This window comes from Rhinoderma darwinii, chromosome 6 (genome assembly GCF_050947455.1).
Source record: "Rhinoderma darwinii isolate aRhiDar2 chromosome 6, aRhiDar2.hap1, whole genome shotgun sequence".
NCBI lineage: Eukaryota > Metazoa > Chordata > Amphibia > Anura > Rhinodermatidae > Rhinoderma > Rhinoderma darwinii.
Window position 1 is genome coordinate 17,005,320 of NC_134692.1, and position 21,282 is coordinate 17,026,601.

A 21,282-nucleotide genomic window follows, 5' to 3' on the forward strand; every position below is an offset into this window, starting at 1 on the left:
ACGGTCCATTGAAACAACTGCCGTGTGAATGGCCCCATGGAAATACATGCGTCCGTGTCATGGGCGTTATTTTAACGTCCGTAACACGGACGTAAAATACACTTGTGTGAATCTGGCCTAAGAGGTGAATCTGAATAAACATAAGGGGCAGAAATCTTATAGTTAGAGTCAACACATATATTAGGATATGACCAATCATAGGGAGATTCATAGCCATTGTGACTGCCACACAACCGGCCATATTCCAAACAATAGACAACATAAATACTCATTTATAAAGGGGGGCACACAACACAATGACGTGACACTCGCCTTGCATGAAAGCGATTTTAATTTTGGTTGATTTGTAAATTATTCACAACATACAAGTAATAGTCCACAAATTCGACTTTGAATAAAGATTTGTTTTCATCAGTAAACACAAAATTGGGAATTGACTCCGTACATATTAAGATGTTTCCCTTGCACCTGCAATGCTGCATTATTAAAAACCACCTTTGAAGAAAGAAGCCATAAATGAATTGATAAAACCCACCTTGGCTTTTTTGTGAAAAGCTGGAATTATTTACTCTATTTTAAGTATCACTAAAGAGGAAATACATCTCAATTATATTTCAGCTTTATGGAAGAATTGCCAGCTGGTTCAGTTACAGCCAAGCAATTGTCAGGTAAAATTTATGCCTGTTTTCTTGGTATTTTTCTTCAGAGATCTGCAAATGTAGCACTCTTTATGCACGTGCCTAGGGGGCCCCAGGTGTTTCGCTTTCCAGATGGTAGTCGTTCTGTACCATAGCACAGCAATGCAGATTGCTTAATGCATGCGGCGAAACAATAAAAAAATCAGCCTAACCAGTGTGACATTTCAAAGAAAGTTCTTCCTATTGAAATGAGACCGGCCACACAGGGTCTCAGCTGTTTTAAACATTTGTCAGCTGTAACTGCGGTAAACAAATTTGTTTTGTAAATTTCCTATATGTCGACCCTATTGACTTTCTTAAAGGTGACGTTTAGAGGCAGTAGATCTAATTCACCGGATGAATATGAATGATGAGATAACGATGAAAGTTTGGTTTGAATAGAAATTTAGTTATCAACTTCTACACAGTAGTTGCTAATCAGTTATCTTTAATACATATAAATGCCTAGAACATGGATATAGTTATGCAGTCTGGAGAGCCCCTTCTAACAGCAATCTTACTGTGTAGTCTGGAGCGCCCCCATAACTGCAGTCTGGCTGTGTAGTCTGGACCGCCCCTATAACAGCAGTCTGGCTGTGTAGTCTGGACCGCCCCTATAACAGCAGTCTGGCTGTGTAGTCTGGAGCACTGCCTATAACAGCAGTCTGGCTGTGTAGTCTGGTGTGCCCCCTATACCCGCAGTATGACTGTTCATTCTGGCGAACCCCCCTAACATCAGTCTGGCTATGTATTCTGGAGCACCGCCTATAACAGTCTGGCTGTGTAGACTGGTGCACCTCCATAATAGCAGTCTAACTGTGTAGTCTGGACCGCCCCTATAACAGCAGTCTGGCTGTGTATTCTGGAGCGCCCCCATAACAGCAGTCTGGCTGTGTAGTCTGGAACACCCCCTATAACAGCAGTCTGGCTGTGTAGTCTGGAGCACTGCCTATAACAGCAGTCTGGCTGTGTAGTCTGGTGTGCCCCCTATACCTGCAGTATGGCTGTTCATTCTGGCACACCCCCTATAACATCAGTCTGGCTATGTATTCTGGAGCACCGCCTATAACAGTCCGGCTGTGTAGACTGGTGCGCCTCCATAACAGCAGTCTGACTGTGTAGTCTGGACCGCCCCTATAACAGCAGTCTGGCTGTGTAGTCTGGAGCGCCCCTATAACAGCAGTCTGGGTGTGTAGTCTGGAGCCTTTCCTATAACGGTAGTCTGGCTGTGTAGTCTGGAGTGTTCCTTTAACAGCAGTCTGGCTGTGTAGTCTAGAACGCCCCTATAATAACAGTCTGGCTGTGTAGTCCAGAGCGACCCTATAACAGCAGTCTGGCTATGTAGTCTGGAACGCCCCCTATAACAGCAGTCTGGCTATGTAGTCTGGAACGCCCCCTATAACAGCAGTCTGACTGTGTAGTCTGGAGCGCCACCTATAACAGCAGTCTACAATAATTAAACTACAATTATTAGTAGAACAGCAGAAAATACAGCAGAAGACAAAGCTCCAAAGCCCAGAACGTATATTAGAAGTTTCTAAAGCTGTATGTTTTAAAAACCGATGCTAACAAAACTATATGGCAGTAACTATTGGTTTACTTATAAATGGGGATATGAAGTTACTATTGTTAATAATGATGAAGCCGAGGGGAAAATTGGGGCAGAAATGCATGTGTGCAAAGTAAATCCACATGTAGTCAACATCAGATGTGAGATTGAACTGCCTTGCAGACAAACAATCCTCAGTCTCTATCTAGTCTTGTATGTCTCGGGACAATTCTTCAACTTCAATTAGTGGCAGACACAGTAAGCGGAGGGCCCCTGTGCTAGAACAATATATCAGCCGAATGATCTACAATATCTCATCATAAATCACCCACTAATGTCCCTTTAACAATTTATCAGTTATTCTTAACCATACAATTCTTTAGTTCAACTATTTACATGCAATCTAATAGACAGAGGAAGTCTGCTTTAAGTATACAATGGGCCCCCTTACCTACTGGACCCCTGTGCAGCTGCACAGGTTGCACCAATGGTATGTCCCCCCTGACTACAAAAACACAAGGTCATGCGGAGTAGTTACTAGGCTTTCAGCCCTTCCAGCTCCACCCTAACTGCGCCTATAAGGCTGAGTTTATTACTTAACTATTACCATGTGAGCCAGCATACAATCCAACACTTGGAAAACAACACAATTTCTGATAAAACTTATGAGCTAAAAATATTCCAGCCATATAATTACCTGTATTTTTGCATGCAAATTTTGTCTTGACATCACATTGACGCAAAGTTCCATTGCAGCCTCTTTCATCGCTGCCATCTTCACAGTCCTTCTCTCCGTCACACAGCCACAATTCGGGGATACAATTCCCATCAGGTTGACACTGGAACTGTCTTTCTTCACAAGGTCTCAAAGCAGGAATTGCTTAAAGGAGAAAATACAATACAACTGTGAGCCAAGGAATGTAACAATAGTCATTTTCCATGTAACCTGAATATTTAATAGTGATCATTAATTTATTTGTAGTAGAAGGGACGTGAAGGGTTAATTTGAAAAGGACTTAAAGGGAACCTGTCACCACCATTTCACCTATTAAACCAGCAATACCTGGTGGTAGTAGGTGAAAAATCATTTCCATATCACCTATAATTGTCTTCTTAGTCGGCTCTGTAGCTTTAGTATTCAGTTTTTTAGTGTTCCCACACCGTATGCTAATGAGCATAAAAGAGTCAAATCTTCGTTTGAAAAGAGTCAAATCTTCATTCCTCAAGTCTTTCCGAGTTTACCCCGCCTCCTTACTTTTGATCGACAGCTCCTCGCCTTCCCCCAGCACACAAAATCCCGTTCTTGTGCATTGATGTCCTCTTTTGGTGTGTGCGCACAAAGGGACACCGGATTATTACGATAAAAGGCGTGAAATGTTTGCAGACCGTTATTTACAGTCGGAGAAGGTGTTTAGGAGAGGGGATAATGGCAATTAACTTTTAATAGCAGTGGCCAGTGAGGGATAAGTAAAGTTCAATAGTTGAAATGCTGGTGACAGGTTCCCTTTAAGGGGGAGCAAGGTTAAAGATTCTGACAAATATCACATCTTAGAATAGATTATTCACAATTAGTTCATCAATTGTGTCTTGTTCTAGTAATTTCTAGGTGCAGATAGTCCATGATTTGTAGCTGGGTAATGATATTACTTAGTTTTCTGAATTTTTAAATCAGTTTGTAGTCTCAGTGAGGTGTGGAATTCTTATATATTTTGTTTCTTCTACAAATATGGCCAAAAATATCAAAAATGTCTCAAATTAACTAGACTAGGTACTATTGGCGTTCAGATATTAGGTTGGTAATTTAACTGTTTAATCTGCTCCAGGCTTAAAAAAATCAATAGCAGACACTAAGTTCCAGAAGTTTAAAACACTAACACTTAAAGGGGTTGTCGATTTTGGACAATTCCTTTTAGTTAGAAAGGTCCTTTAATAATAAACGAATCACAAGGTGTCCCAATGATGTAACTTCCAGCAATCAGCTGCAATCTGTAGGGGAACCTGACAGCAAAAGATTAATTTCCTTGCAGCTTCACAAAAGGGGAAGTAAAGTTCTTACACAGTTCCCAGGGGTTATTCCACCACAACAACGTATCACCTATCCACAGGATAGGTGATAAGTATTTGATTGCGGGTGGTCTCGCCACTGGGACCCCACCGATCAAGAGAATGGGGGTCCCGAGTCCCTTGAATTAACAAATTGGTGGTCACTCATGTGCGCTGCTGCTTCATTCATTCTCTATGGGTCAGACGGAGCAAGTCGGGCGCTGTGCTCGGCTATCTCCGGCAGTTCCATAGAGAGTGAATGAAGCGGCAGTGCGCATGTGTGCCCACTGCTACGTTCATTTAGGGGACTCGGGGCCCCCGTTTTCTTGATTGGTGGGTGTCCCAATGTTTGGGCCCCACAGCGATAAAACACTTATTATATATGATGTGAGCATTCCCTTCATGTATAGTCATATATGTGCACCCACAGATGGAATGACACAAAAACATTGTCAGTCATCTCATCAATCTGGCAACGTTTGTGAATTACCTAAAATATTATAATGCATCCATGTGATGCTATACTATTGAAAAGATTCAACGTGATGTATGGGTAATCCTATTCTCTGGTGCTACAGATGTGTCCTTCTTGACTTTTTCTCTTATCTCAACATATCCTGTAATATGTGGCGCGAGACGACCGAAAGAAAAAAGATTTTGCAATACTTGGTCACGAGATGTCTATCCTATACGTGTCTGTGTGTGGCCACCCGGGGATTGGGATGTAAATTGCAGCCTTTCAAGGGTTTTGGTAGCATGTCGCGATATTGTGTTGATGTAGTTTCATGAGAAATTGGAGTCCTTAATCAAACTTAAGCTGTAGGTAGTTACAACTAAGTTGCCGATGTAGTCGCCTCTCAATGCTTCTCTTCACCCAACATTATCATGTTCTCGCTGTATAGCAATGAATGCAATAGTTCTCTGATTGAAATGTAACCCAGAAAAGAAAACCATTACTGTAGATTGTAAAAATACAAGGAGCAAGATAAAGGGCAGTTCTATGTTGTAAAAAAAAAGAAAATCTCTTTTAATAAACCGTTACCAAATTAGCGTATCTGTAGTACCAGGACAGGAATTGATCTGATATTATATAAAGTTTCATGTCTAAGACTGAATTTAATTGCTCCGGAAAATCTTTGAAGATACCGTGTGATGTTGCTGTTGAGCTGAAGAGGTTGTTTACCATTATTTAGATCACAAATTGTAATTTCACACAACTTCAAAGTCTCGTGTTATGATGAAAGACGACAAGGAACCTTCTTGACCAAGTTTTACGGGGGTTTGCTGTATTTACATTACAGCATTCTTTAACGTGTCACACATTAGCTGATATTTGTGCCCTAAATGACTAAACTACAAGCAAATTGCTGGAGGAGACTTGAAGAATTGCTTGTTAATTGCCAATTAATTCAGTTTCTGCAAATTCCCAAAAGTTTACACTCTGTGTTAAAAAGGGACATTTAATAAGGACAATGATTTATTTTCTAGGTTTATCCTGAAATTTATATTTCTACCGATGATTTACGGAAAATCAAGAGCATAGGACGAGTTTGTAGACTTTGACATTAAGCAAAAAAAAATTAGATTATTCGTTGATGACTAAAGCAAGAAAATAATCCAGAGAAGATCAAGGGAATAAAGGGAGATGCAGTTCAGTTCTTAAAAAAACATCTGCTACAAGACCCAGGTGAAGGTTGTAGTCCGGGTCTTGCTCGGAAATTCATTATCACTGTAGGAGGCCGAAGTAATCAAGCTTTAGTATTTACTGTTCTCAAAATACAATGTTGAGGACTATAGAACTCTGTGTGATTGTCCTCCATTACTTGGAACTCCAAAATCAGCGTTTCAGCTATTCAGACTTCCTTTTTGTCCCTTGGTGCGTAAATCAAATAATTATCTCTCTAAAGTTTCTTTACTATAATCAGTGTATTTATAGTCAGACAGACATTTCTCTGTTTGAGAGATTAAAAATACGCCCTTGCCTAAAAATGAAGTAACATTGCAAATAATTTTGATTGCAAATTTTCTAAAATGTTATGTATACAGCTCCCATTCTGAACTATGAGTCTCCATCGTTACAGACTGCAAACCAAGTCTGTGTAGTCAGATCCAGCCTTACTTTCTTCAGTCTGCCTTGTCTTCTACTGGGGGGGGGGCAGCGGGAGTAAAGGAACACATGATGGTAGCATCAGACTACACATACGTTTTGCTTGTTTGTAGCTTGTAACCATGGAGAAACATAGGTCTTCATAGGAGCTGTAGACTCAAAACAGTAGGCGATCCTTAATCAAGAGTCAAGACTGTAAATTTACTTCATTTTCGGGCAAGGGAGTGTTTTTAATCTCACAATCAAATAAATATCTGGATATTAATCTACTAATAAATACACTGTTTTTGTAACTTCTATTCAAATCTCTGGGAGTTACGGAAACAGCGTAGCTCAGCTGTTTCTGAAACCCAAAACACCTCTGACCTTATTCCACACCTGGATGCGGCAGCCAGCAGCGCCTCCACAGGCAGAGACTGCGTAGGGGGACCCGCGTTCTAGAGTTAGTTGGGGGTCCCAAAGAATGGACCCGCATTTATCACACATTCACTGCATAGCCTATGGATATGCCATGAATATCAGAGATGAAAATACACTTTAAGCACCAACTAAGGGGAAAAAAAGGACGTCTGAAGAGCTGACATCTGCCCTGATATTTGCTTGGTGCTGATGCTGGCCCTGACGATATTGACAACCAAAGTGCTGACTTTAACAAATCCTAATTGTGGGATATATTTTATTTTCAAACATGGAATCCAAAAAGAATACAAAAATCTTGGTGTGAAGTTTGAGAATCAGTCTGTAAAAAAACAATATACCGATATCCAAATTGTTACAGATGGCATTGTTTCGGGTAGAGAGCTGCGAGCACTATGTTTATTGTAAATTAATTTTATTTTAAATTAAATCCACCATGAAATGTTTTAGCGTTTGTTGTTTTCCAGTCACTAATAAATGTGCTTATTTTAAAGGCTGATAAAAGTGATTTTCTTATATTAGAATGTAATTGCAATCTTGCCCCACATATGCTAGTTAGATGCCTGTAATGATTCATTCAGCAGCGCGAGGATGGAAGATATATACCTTACAATTAAATTAATGTCAGCGTTTGTGCTGCAGAATCCCTATGTTGATGCTGAGAAGCATCATTTAAATGTAATCAATGCTCAATTTGGACAAATCAAATCCTTTTAAAGCAATTTATAAAAGAGTAACACATTCGCCTTTCGAAAAAGCAATGGCCAGGGAGAGCGGATTTGCTGGGCTTGTGCAATTTTTCCCTCAAGATGTATGCCAAATTTTATTTTTGGAGGGTAATAAATGTCTTTGCCAGTTTGTATAGGCATTTCATCGTGATTTAAGGCTTATGGTCAGTGTTAAAGGATGACATTTCTCGTCAATTTTAATTTGACAGATTATTGAGATATTTCGAAAATGTTCTTCAATAATCCGCAATTAAATTATCAAAGATTGAAGTAGACCTTTCATTTAAAGAGGGGCAAATTGCATCAAAACACAATGCCAGGATATAAGACTCCATAAATCTTTGAATATTGTAAGAGATGTTGGATAATTTATTGGTAATTCTAGAATGGGTTCTAAAGAGAACAAAAAATATGATAAAGGCATTATAGTAATATGAGCAGATTATCCATTTCATATTTACAGTAAGAAGAATCATTTTATCCCAAAATTTAGTACATAATTTAAAAGGGTTGTCCACTTTGGACAATGACTTTTTGTTGGAAGGGTCCCCTAACGATAAGTTGATCACAGGGTATCCCGATGCTGAGACCCCAGCACTCATTTATATTTTTCAGGGAAACCTGTCACTAAGTGCTCTATTTCTCTGCAGTGCCCCCACAGGTGAAATGGGGCATTACATTATGCTTATTGAAATAAATAGGCTGTCCATGTAATACAAGCACATAATGGGTCCTCCAGAGGGAGAGGCACTTTTTCTAGCCACACTCTGCTCCAGCTAAATAGTAGAGGTCCCAAATGAGTGAGTTATTTCCATTAACTCAGAATTCCCTATATGAAAATGGGTTTTCTAAACCAGATAAACCTTTACGGAAGTTCAAAGTAAACAGCAACTATTTTCTCAATGGGAAAAACGTAACAGATGGACATTGTATGCAGAACTGAAATCCATGTTACCATTGCACATTCATAATTGTTACAGTAATTGATTAAGACCAGTGAGAGCCCTCTTACTACAAACATCCATATTATCCTGAATAAAGTGGGACATGATAATCTCTGAAGCACTCTGAATCCTTCGGCATAATAGATTTCCATAACTGGGATTGGAAAAAACAGAATTTCAATGGTGCCTTATCACACATATTCGACTCAAAGCCATGGCATATGAGGCAGCTCTGATTCTAGGCCTGTCAAACATTAATTTTGAGAACTTTGTCTTACTTTATAAAGTAAAGGTCCATACGCACGACATTGCCAAGTGCTTTGACAGACATGACACACATGGTACATATGGGTCTATATTAGACTGTGCACCACACGAGAAGCCATAGTGTCTCCTAAAAGAAATGTTTCTAGAGCAGAAAACCTTCGTAATACAGCATGTGCTGGAACATACCAGAATTTTTTGATGAGAAAAAAACCTCCATACATCTCGGTAAAATTGGAGGTTCACTGGGGTAGAGTATAGACTGTGGGTGCTATATTATGGATCTGTCCAAAAAAGATTGGCCATGCGTATGAGGGCTAACTATGCAGAGTCAGTTGCAACTAAATGTGGACATTTTCTTCATAGACGGAGGGTGGGCTCTCAGAAACCTTTCCTCTGGTGGGCCCCAGGAAACCCAATTTTGTACTAAGCCCTACAGTATGTATATTGCTGGTAAATTGCCTTTTTCATGATGACTAATAGTGCATGCCACCTAGCTATAATAAGACTTGAAACCACTTTAAGATACACTTTGTTTTTTCTATTTATCATAGTTACCGAACTTTGTTTTGTTCAGTTTTCTTGAATTGCAAATGAGTCTATTCCTTTGGACGTGACCTTACAGTAGTCTTGCAGATACAGCGTATAATATGTGATGGACAACAAAAACATACCAGATGTCCATATGTAATAGAAGAGCAGCAGTGATTATGCCACCGACATAAAAGGGACAAGAGAATCTCATATTAATCAAAACAAGCAGAGCTGAAGTGCTAGGTATGACCTCGACATACGGCACCGGCCGGTATAATGGAAACGGGAAAAAGTCCTAAGATAAGCTCTTCACATTACTTTACCTAAATGTGGTCAGAACAACAGTGTGAAGGAAAGCCGATCATCGCTGAACACGGGGCTGGCTATAGTGCTATAATGGATAGTAGATACTCAGCATAGAAATCCTTCATATTCTCAATCCTCGTAGAGCATCATCCTCTGTCAGAATTAGTCTCTGCACCTCATGCCCATTTCGGACCATTGCCATATAGCAGAATATTTCATGCATGACACTTCATAAGATCATGTATCAATGATTACTTTGTTTCTATATAATGTGAAGGATGAAGAGTGGACTGCGATACTTATGTTTGATCCTGACATATGATGATATTCTGAAATGGACGAGAGGTTACTGGAAAGTGCATTGTATCGGTCATTTATTATTTGGCTTCAAGAAACGTAGTCTCCGTTTGCTACAGTGCGTAATGGGCTTTATTCATTAACACAGACATTGGCCTGGTTACCCTCAGCAATCACTCATGGCGCAACTTTAATGTTTTCCAGAGTAGTTTAATGGTGTTGTCTAATTTTGAAAATATCCTACTGAGGAACTCCTAGTTAATAGAAGGGGGGGTCTTCCATTCAAGAATCCCATCTATTAGGCAGACTGACGAGCGGATACACAATGTGCGTCTGACTCTGGAGGATCCAGCACGCCAATGCATTACATGTTTGAAGCATTAATTAAAATAAGAACTGTGTGCTACTTTACTTCCCCTGTAGGGGCATTGCAAAAAATTGACCACTTACAGCCGGGTTCCCTCACAGATTGCAACTGGGTGCTAGGGGTTCATCCTGTGCTCAGCTTATCATCTATAGACCCTTTTAACAAAAAATGGAGCAAACAACTCCTTAAAGAAATTAAAGTTGCACTTTAATTATAACTCACAAACTGTCTGTTCTGCACTCACCTTTCTTGTCTGCATTGTTTTAACAGGGTTTCACATGTTTATGAAATCATGGCTGCTAAAACAGTGCCTCAGTTTTCCACTGGTTGTGTGTGGTATTGCAGCTATAGCCAAATCAAATTAAAATTTAAAGAGGATCTGCCACTAGTTTAGTAATGCCCAATCTCCTAGCTAATCTAATAGGTGCTGTCACACTGATAATGTTAGTGAAAATTGTGCCCCAAAACGTTTATTATTTTAAAAGTTAGGAGCTTTTTTCTAAATATGCAAATGTATCTATTTTACAAGTGGGAGGTAACAGCAGCGATTCTCTTGAGGTGGAGCCTCCTCACAGCCTCTGACACTGTCCTATCAGCATGAAGCTGCTTCACAGAGTGTGAGAGACTGAGGCTGGAGGGAGGGGGGGATCACTTCAAATAGCCATATCTCCGGCTATGGACCACCTAGAACAGCGCTACTGGTGGCATATGAAAGAGCAGTTCTAGCTGTGACACAACCGGAGATATCACCAGTTGAATGCACAGTCGGGAAAGTAAGCTGTATACTATATAATCATGCTGTGTTGCTGGGCAGGCAAGGAGGAGAAGCTGTATGCTGATTGGACAGCGTCATACAGAAAACATTACACCGCCCAGAGTGAAAAGAAAGATTCACCTCCTATTTGGCTATTAGAGCCAAATTAGCATATTTAGAAAAATGCTCATAACTTTGAAAATAATAAACGTTTTTTAAAACAAATCACACTGTAGTTATCAGCAGCAAAGCGCCTATTAGATTAGTCAGGAGATAGAGAATTAATAAACTGGTGACAGAGCCTCTTTAATGCCAGACACAACCTAAGACCATTGTGCTATTTCTAGGAAAAGACAGCCATGTTTTTGTAGACTTATACAACCTCTTTAAAGGTAAACTAAATACATAAAATGCACTAAAAAAAAATAAAACAAATATTCCAGCAATGTTTCTCTTAATCTCCTATTTTCTTTTGATTCTGTTATAATTAAAACAAAATAAGGAATACGAAAATAAATCTCTGTGTGTTTCAGGAAATCCATAATTAACCCCCTTCTCTTCCTCACTGTTCTGTGCCTGCTCTAAGACAACAGGCTGCAGCAGGAGTCTCCCCCCCCCCCCTTTGCCCGGTCTGCAGTAGGACACAAAGATTGTTACACCTCACCCTTTTGCTTAGCCTCACCCCATCATTAGTTCACCATTCAAATATAGAGCAGATTAGCAGGAAATTGCATGAGAGTCATACCTGGGGCAAAAGATTTAGTTTGCTGCCCTTGGCCTGTATGTAAATAAGCTTGCCAAGGCAGAGTGGCTTGTTGGTGCCCCCCTTCGTTCAACAACCGGGGACTTTCGATGACCCCCTTTTGGGGATCTAGATTCATGTAGTCATATGGTGAACACCAGACAGGAGAACAAGTATTTGCTATACAAACAGATATCCCACAGACTCCTGAATATACTAAGGGATCTGGTTGTAAGAAGGGAGTGAATGAATGATTCATTAAATGTATGTAATTCTAGTTTTACTATGCTGTTATGGGAGTGACGTGAACTCAGATCACATTTTAGTACAAATATACAATGGAAATGACAGTATAGATTTAGATAACAAATAAAAAGACTGTAGACTGTAGTTTTGGGCGTCTTGGTCTACATCAAACGCTGCATAATAAAAATAGATTTACGGAAGATCATAAAAAGCTGTATCTTTCAATAGTATTTTATATTGTTGTAAACGCCATTAATGTGTGATATTGCATCCAGTATTTGGGGATAAAGTTCTGTTATCCAGAAAATTACATCCACTAAAATGTAATGTGTCTCAGACTCCGCAAAATATCCTGAACTTTGTTACACATTGCTCTAGAATATGTCCTGCGAATCATTCATTTACTGTACTGACAGATGCAGAAAAACGTACAAATTTTGATTAGGTGACTACAGTCAGTGAATTAAAATGAAATTGTCCTTTGTCTATAAAAGTTTACAACATACAAGTATGTTTAAAGGGAAAACACTAGGATCCTGCTAATTGACTCTCACCCCACCCCCTCAGTTAATGTATGGAATATAACTGACTGCAGTGTAAAGTATGGGGGAGGGACAGTATTTTGTATGCCTATAATACAATGTAGCTGGAGTCATTGACCATAGCTGTACTCCAATAGTAGACAGCTAAAAAGAAGCCAACACTGAAGGAATACTGCCCAAAGACAGTTTCTGTGGGCCCACTTTAAGTGCGGACATTATAATAGAAATATTTTTTATTAATTATTTCCTTCGCTTTGTCACACTTTTTTCATTTTTTCTCTCCTGTTTGTCTGTTTTAGGGAGAGAAAATCCTTTAGCCAGGGTCAACCGTGACCTATCTAAATAAAAAAAAGAATCAAAGATGGCGGCACCCCGATCCCACGCCACTCTGCCCTCTGCACTGATAGGGCTCCCTGGCGACGCCCGTGTTGGAAGAAAAGTGAATAAAATTTTTAAAAAGTCAGTGACCTATTCAATTATATAATAATTTTTGAAACAGTGCCGCTGTTTCTAATAATGGCAGTGTCCTGATACAGGGCATATTGAGAACCTTATATCTAATCAAAGCATGTGACTGACAGCAGCAGGAGTGGAGTGTGCTGATCTTGTAGGAGACAGTGACCTTTCGTGGGCCTAAATGAATAGGGATAGAGCTGCACAAAGTATCGACAAATACAGTGTCATGATCTTCTGGGAGGCACTGCCCTGTTCAATCCTTTGATTATAATTACGATGGTAAAGCTATACAACATGTTTAAGAATCTCTATTTAATCAGATCATATGAATATTGACAGCGGGAGAAGACTTTGATGGAGGCAGTGACTTTTACACTCCTTGATTATGCAAGTAAGCTTAGGGTTGCATATGACAGAGGAAGGGTTGTGATCTCAGCACAGATTGATAATGCCATAGTCATTCAGATGATAGCAATGCAGGTAGCAGAAGGAGAGGAGTGTGCTGATCTTGAGGGAGGCAGTGACCTATCCACTCATGGAACTTTGCTAGTGAGATTTGTATGTGACAGGGGCAGTGCCATGATGGTGATGTAAACTGAGAGTCATATATCTAATTAAGGGAATAACTACAGCAGGATAGGATCGTCATACATTCAGCTTGTTTGTAAGATATTTTTTTCTGTCATAAATTTTTTACTAAATTTATCAAAGGGAAACCTATAAGGAAGCACAGATCAGGGCACAGTTATTGATTTTGCTGTAAGGCTACATTGTCTGCAATTCAGCGGGTGATATTCTGTGGTTACAATCTGTTTATTGATGTAACTACAGAAAGAGCAGAATATTAGTAATCTCTGATAAAACTCACCGGTTCTTGAGCAGTTGGGGTGAGTCTCATCACTGGAATCTTCACAATCATTGTCCCCATCACACACCCAGTGCGCCGGGATACAGCGGTCACTAGAACATCTAAACTGCTTGTCTGAGCATGACACTGAACATCCCTGTTCATCACTTCCATCCCCGCAGTCATCATCTAAAGCCAAGTATGTTGTATTAATTATTGATAAATTCAAAATATATTCCCATGGAAAAACAATAGACATTGTGATAGATAGATAGATAGATAGATAGATAGATAGATAGATAGATAGATAGATAGATAGATAGATAGATAGAATATTTAATACACATCAAATAAAGTAACATTTTAAGTACTTGCCTGAGTCACAGAGCCATTTGTGACTGACACATCGACCATTTCCACAAACAAACTGTGTCACAGGATCACAAGTCTGAAGTTCTGTGTGAAAAAAAAAGATAAAATATTCATCCACAAATAACGAGATCAACTTGTCCCATAATGAAAATTGAATCACACCAGTAAATATAAAAATACTTACATGGCCATTTTCTGTAAAATAATTATGTTTCTGTTTCTATCTATCTAGAGGCGAAACTTGAAGATCCTTAGCCCATATCTATCTATCTATCTATCTATCTCATATCTATCTATCTATCTATCTATCTATCTATCTATCTATCTCATAGCTATCATCTATCTATCTATCTATCATCTATCTATCTATCTATCTATCTATCTATCTATCTATCTATCTATCTATCTATCTATCTATCTATCTATCTATCTATCTATCTATCTATCTATCTATCTCATATCTATCTATCTATCTATCTATCTATCTATCTATCTATCTATCTATCTATCTATCTATCTATCTATCTATCTATCATCTATCTATCTATCTATCTATCTATCTATCTATCTATCTATCTATCTATCTATCTATCTATCTATCTATCTATCTATCTATCTATCTATCTATCTATCTCATAGCTATCATCTATCTATCTATCTATCTATCTATCTATCTATCTATCATCTATCTATCTATCATCTATCTATCTATCTATCTATCTATCTATCTATCTATCTATCTATCTATCTATCTATCTATCTCATAGCTATCATCTATCTATCTATCTATCTATCTATCTATCTATCTATCTATCTATCTATCTATCTATCTATCTATCTATCTATCTATCTATCTATCTATCTATCTCATATCTATCTATCTATCTCATATCTATCTATCTATCTATCTATCTATCTATCTATCTATCTATCTATCTATCTATCTATCTATCTATCTATCTATCTATCTATCTATCTATCTATCTATCATCCATCTCCTGGTATATCTTTTTTTCCTACTTCATTTTCTTTTAGGTAAAATTCTCTTTAATTTTAAGTGTATTTTTTTTTTTTTATAATTTTGCATTTGTGTATCTCCCATCCGCACAATGATCCATATTTTTACGTAACTCCTGTGTTATCTGGATTTCATATAACACATGAGGATCTTAAATTTGTTCCTAACACATTTATTGATATGAAATTCTTGAAACTTTATTTGCACAACATAAAAGCATTTCTTCTTGACGTGGGCGAGCTTGTGTGGATTTGTCTGACAGGTTGCCATTGCTATCTTTACTATATGTGGCAAAAAAAAACCAGAGCTTTCTTCTATGTATATTTCTCACCTCCAGATCTAGGTCTATTTTCTATAGTGGGTGAAATACTCTTCTCGCTTCTCGCATTTGACTTTGAATGGCGGCCTATGAGTTTTAGCTGCTGATTATTCATAAACCCACACTAATGTGCAACTTTTTTTTCTTTATTTAATATTTATGTCTATTGAGCGAACAGATATGGGAGAGATTTTCTGAATATTGACACATTTTGCCCTTGATGACGGTTATATCGACTCTTCTTAGTATTACGTCTCCGTTCTCATTTTTTAAAGGCTTGCTTCTCATTAAAAAAGGTCAAAAGTTTTTAAATGTGCCTCATTTTTGCTTAGTCGCGCGACTGCAGGATGTTTCATTTATTACAGCAAAAACCTCTGTATGTGTCAAATTCAAAGCTATTTTTTTAAAAAAATATTGAAGGGTATGTATACTTTTGCAACCTCTTTTTAATTGTTGGAATGCATCTAATATAATTTATAAAGCAACTTTGAAAATAGTCTTAATGAAAAATATCCTACCGTTTTGTGTATGTAGCTCCTAGTCAGACCTATGCAAGATTAGACTGAGCGACCAGACAACCAGAGCAATCTCTGGTGGGCCCAGGTTCTAGAGAAAATGTTACGTGTTGATTCGCAAATTACTTATGTGCACAATAACAACAACATAATAAGGAGGTAATTAAAAGTCGACATGCACATGTTCTGGACAGATTGTCAGTACACCCTGAAAGCAGTTTCCTCGGGTGGGACCAAGGTTCCCCAATCTGACACTGTATCTCCCCGTTTCTATACAGATAACAAACCTCGTGTGTAGATTAATCCCGCAGTCACGTGTTACGTGTCATACAGAAATAGAAGAGAGTCCAGATAAAACTCATGACTGCAAGATATGATTGCATACCGGATTTGTTTATAACCATGGAGACATATAGGTCTGCATAGGAGCTGTATACACAAAACTGAAGGAGATGATTTTCTAATAAAAACTATTTGCCAAGTTGCTTAATTTTATATTTTAGATGAACTGGAGCAATACAAGTTGGTTGCAAAAGTTTACATACCCTTTAACAACTTTACTAACTTTTGCAGGTGGTTCTACAGAGGAACCAAGATATATGTAAAAAAGAAGGATTACATTTCACCAGAAATTATATATATATGAGTCTGTGTCTTCTCATGATATACAGTAGCATGATCATAAGCAAATATACAATGTATAGGTGAATCATGTCAAGTGTGATTTTTTCCATTATATTTTTCCTTATTTTTGGTTACAATTCCCATTTTTCCTAAAAATAAAAAAGTGACTGCAACAAGATGGGAACAATTCCAAAATACAAAAAGTATAAGTGAACAATATAATTTGCTGAGCTAAATTTGTGATTTCAGGAAAGATCTGTCTGTCCAGAAACCAACGAGACAAAAATAAGACATATCTCTGAAAGAATTATCTAGATAGTTTTGACATTTCAATATTTCAGTGCACCGCACATTGGAGATCTCTGTGTTTTCTCGGCTTAAAGAGAACTGTGACCTGTAATACTTAACGTGTTTCCTTACAACCTCATTTGTCCTGGAGGAAGCTCCTCTATCTGGCACTTTGCTCGGTCTCCCGGCAGGGGATTCCTGACCCACTGCAGGCGTCAGCAAGGAAACTGCTCAGGATCAAACATTGCTATTAGGAGGGACTGCCCTCAGTGACAGTGGCGGACTTATGTTTGACCCCGGCAGGTTCCCCTACACAGGGTTGTAGCATCTAGGAAAAGCCTGCCTGGGACAAGGCACAATTTTAAGAATTATCTTAGATGAGAGTCTTATATGAAACCACAGGTAACATCACAAACTAAGGATGAATTCACACTACTTTATTTGAACTTGCATAATGAATTCAGTAAGCGTTGCATTTTTTTTCTATTGGCCTCAATGCAAGAAAAAAAAAATGTAAAACATGTCTCTTCATAAAATTATTTTCCTTACTTTGTATTTTTTGATTGAAGTCTGTAGAACACAGTTTGGGCAACATGCAAAAAACGTATCAATTCTCCAATCTTTTCAGTAAAATAAAAAACCATATCTGTGCTTGTCCACAAGTAGCGGAACTGCAGCGTTTTTTCCGTCCGAAAATGCAGACGGAAAAATCGAAGCGACAGGACATTATACTTACCTAGGAGTCTGTGTTTCTTCCTCCAAGCCGGCCTCCTGGCATGACGCTTCATCCCATGTGACCGCCGCTGCAGCCAATTGCATTCCGGTTAATGCAGCAGTTTACTGCAGTGGACTTTCCGGGCGAAAAACTGCACTATAGTTTGGTGCGCTTTTTTGCCCGGGATCCCCTGCCACGCACAGGGCGGATACGCTTTGTGTATTTACGCAGCATATCCGCCCCGTATAAACATGGCCTAAATCTTCAAAAAAATGCTATTGTCAACACTCCCTAAGTTCTTATTTCTGCTACATCTGTCTTTGCAGACACGGTAATATAATAATTGCATCCTTTTGCAGAGTAATCACATAATCACACATTGTGGCCAAGTCGCGGGTTATTGTAATATTTGTGCAACCTCAGTCTTTTTCTATTGGTGAAGAAATAACGGGTGACTTGCGACTATCGGAATTGGTTGCTAGTACTAGTCTTATAGTAATATTATTATTAATAATATTCCAATAATAGCAACAATTACAGCAATATAATAACTATTATAACATACACTTTTTATCTTGTTCCTAGAGATGAATGAATTTACCAAGATTAGTTTTGGCCCGATTCATTCCAATCGGCCATCTGATTCAATGTGGTCCGAACAAGTTCCCGGCGAAACACAAGTCCCCCGATTGCCCTAAAAACTCATGTCTCGCTCTCTGATATCTTCTTGAACTGTATCCAACCCCTTTCAAGCTCTTTAATGCCATTCGTACCAGAATATAATGTTGAAGTGACAGCAAGATATATGGGTAGAGGGAGGAATTACTGCAGTGATCCTCTCTCTAATCTGTAAAATGGCAACCGGCACTTAAACCAAAAACTTAGGGGAAATTCGATCCAAATCAGATTCATGAATTATCTCTAGTTGCTATATTATTGTTTTTTGTTATTGTTAATAAATATAATAATCATGATGATAATATAATAATAATATTCTAATAATAGTAAACATAATAAAAATAAGAATAATATAACAGCCATAAAATAATAATAACAATAACAATAATATATTCTTAGGCCTCATGCACACGACCGTGTTTTTGCGTCCGCAATTCCCCCGCAAATCCACGGGAGAATTGCGGACCCATTCATTTCTATGGGCCCATACACACTATCCGTGTTTTCACGGGTCTCCGCATGTCCGCAAATCCGTGCCGCAGAAACTCAGGACATGTCTTATTACGGGCCGCAAATTCGATGCGGACATGCCAATAGAAGTCAATGGGCCCGTGGAAATTGCGGATACACCTCCGTGTGTCATCCGCAGTTTTGCGGATTTGCGGAAGTGTTGCTAGGCGACGACCGGGAATGAGTTCTGTCGTCATCCTGTTTTACCTAGGCTTTTTTTTTTTCATCCGCATTTTGCGGATTACATACGGATGAACTGCGGATTACATACGGATGAACTGCGGATGACATTTCACGGAACACGGTCCTGGAATTTGCGGACCAGAAAAACACTACGGTCGTGTGCATGAGGCCTTAGTGTCCTAATGATTATTATTATCATTATTATATTTATGTTATTTCGTTTTTTTATTCATTTGTTGACTTTACGTCATTATTTTTGTATTTGTGATTGGTGATATCTCTACAGTTCGGATACACTTTTCAGTTCCTGACCTTGTATTATTAGTTGTATCCTGTATGACTTTATTATTTTACGGTTGATGTCACTGCTTTCAAGAAAGCCATCCTGCGCATCAAACCAACCCTTGTGTTTTCTCCTTTCATCCGTAGCAGTAATTCCCCCTGCCCTGGCTGACATTCCCTGACATTATACAGACATTTTAAATCTTTAATCTAAAACACCCCCAAGGTATTTTATATCCCATGAACAGCTTCGTGTTTCTAAATAATTTAAATAATACTTTGCTGAAGAGTTTTGCACTGAGGGGAATAGTGGAGCAATTGTCTTCCCAAAATATTTGCCATTTATCTGTCCTATCGTACATGTTGTGAAAGTCTTATAATCATAGTGTGCGCTGTTTACCTTACAGCACTAATGGAACAGGATTTTCTTCAGTATATTATTATCCTGAATGAATAACTGCACAACTAATCTTTTTGAGGGTTTCACAGAACGCTCGTTCCCGATAATTGCCCTGTGTAAACCACGAAAAAACAAAAAAAATAGAAAAACAGAGAATATTTCAGATTTTTTTATAATGTTCTGGCTATGTTAGCGCATGACTTCTGATGGAGTCAGGACTTTTTTTCAACTAAGAGTCAGAGTTACCCAACCTTTAGCAGTCTCTCACGCTCTGTGATTAAGTGTTTAGTGCTGCTAATTAAGACTAATTTATGGGAGTTATTGCTTAAAAGTTACACATAGTTACATAGTTACATAGTTACATAGTTACATAGTTACATAGTTACATAGTTACATATAGTTACATAGTTACATATAGTTACATAGTTACATAGTTTGTATGGCTGAAAAAAGACACATGTCTATCAAGTTCAACCAAGGGACGGGAAAAGGGAACAATTATCTTGTATGCAAATTAAAAAAATATGACTTCTTATCACCTAAAATAAAAGCTTTGTGTTAATTAGATGTACAATGGAGCGCCAATTGGGTCTAGAAATTGAAATTTGAGAACATGTGTTATGTATATGTCATATTTAGAATTATACAGTATATTGTATAGTCATAATGTCAGTGTGGCAAAACTATTCTAGTCTTTCGTTATGTATCTAGAATAAAAAACCAAAAAACTGAATATATTCTATATATATTTAATGGAGGCAGCAACCGTCTTTGGTGAGGGGACACTATCACTCAAGGCTGGTTATAGCTGAGGCAAAAGGGTAAATTCCCTTTAGGCCTCCACCATGTGGGCCTGTTTGAAACTTTTTCTCTAGCAACTTATCATAAAGCTAAACAGTGGCACAATCTCTGGTGTAATTCAGGCAATATATTGGCAGTAGTATCTGGGCGCTTTATCGTACTATTATTTGGCACTTTACATTAGTATTATTTATGTACTGTATGTCAGTATTATTTAGGCTGTAATGTGCCATTATTACCCCTTATTATATCCTCCTTCCAAAAATGGGAGGTAGGCAATAGAAATAGTATCTCATTAATATTCTTAATGTATTCTTTACATTAAAAAAAAAATTGTATCCAGGTATGATGCCTTATCAAAGCTAAAATAGTAGGTGTAAGGGTGAAATCACACAAACACAATTTTTCCCCAAAAAATATTATTCTATGCAGAAAACAACAATTGGCAATTCAAGTCATTTTCCGCAGTTAAATTTGTTTGCAAATGTGTTGTGGATTTCGGATGCGGAATTTATTGAGAGAAATTTTGCACGTCTTACGGAAATTGTGCTGGCGTTATTTTTACCTCACATTTGATTTCACCAAATTGCAGTCAATATGTGGCCCCCAAAGTGAAAATCAGGGGCACAGGAGAAACTAAAATGACAGAACATGTTCAGTAAATTTAGAAATAAGGTTTATGAAATAATTCAGAAACAATCACCATGTTCTGTTTTCTGAAGTGAATTAAAAAAATATAAAAAATGTTTTGTACATT

At 38.1% G+C, this 21,282-nt stretch overlaps 1 protein-coding gene across 5 annotated transcripts in view; it reads right to left on the reverse strand.

The window, feature by feature from the left end:
• The window catches only part of LRP1B (LDL receptor related protein 1B), a 1,078,540-nt gene that overhangs the window by 408,489 nt on the left and 648,769 nt on the right, over window positions 1-21,282 (reverse strand). For all 5 annotated transcript variants that reach the window (XM_075829239.1, XM_075829241.1, XM_075829238.1 and 2 more), the window contains exons 19-21: window positions 14,196-14,276; window positions 13,842-14,009; window positions 2,924-3,106 (exon numbers count right to left, since the gene is read on the reverse strand). In XM_075829239.1, coding sequence (XP_075685354.1) covers window positions 2,924-3,106; window positions 13,842-14,009; window positions 14,196-14,276 — 432 coding nt within the window. The remainder of the gene's footprint in view (window positions 1-2,923; window positions 3,107-13,841; window positions 14,010-14,195; window positions 14,277-21,282) is intronic.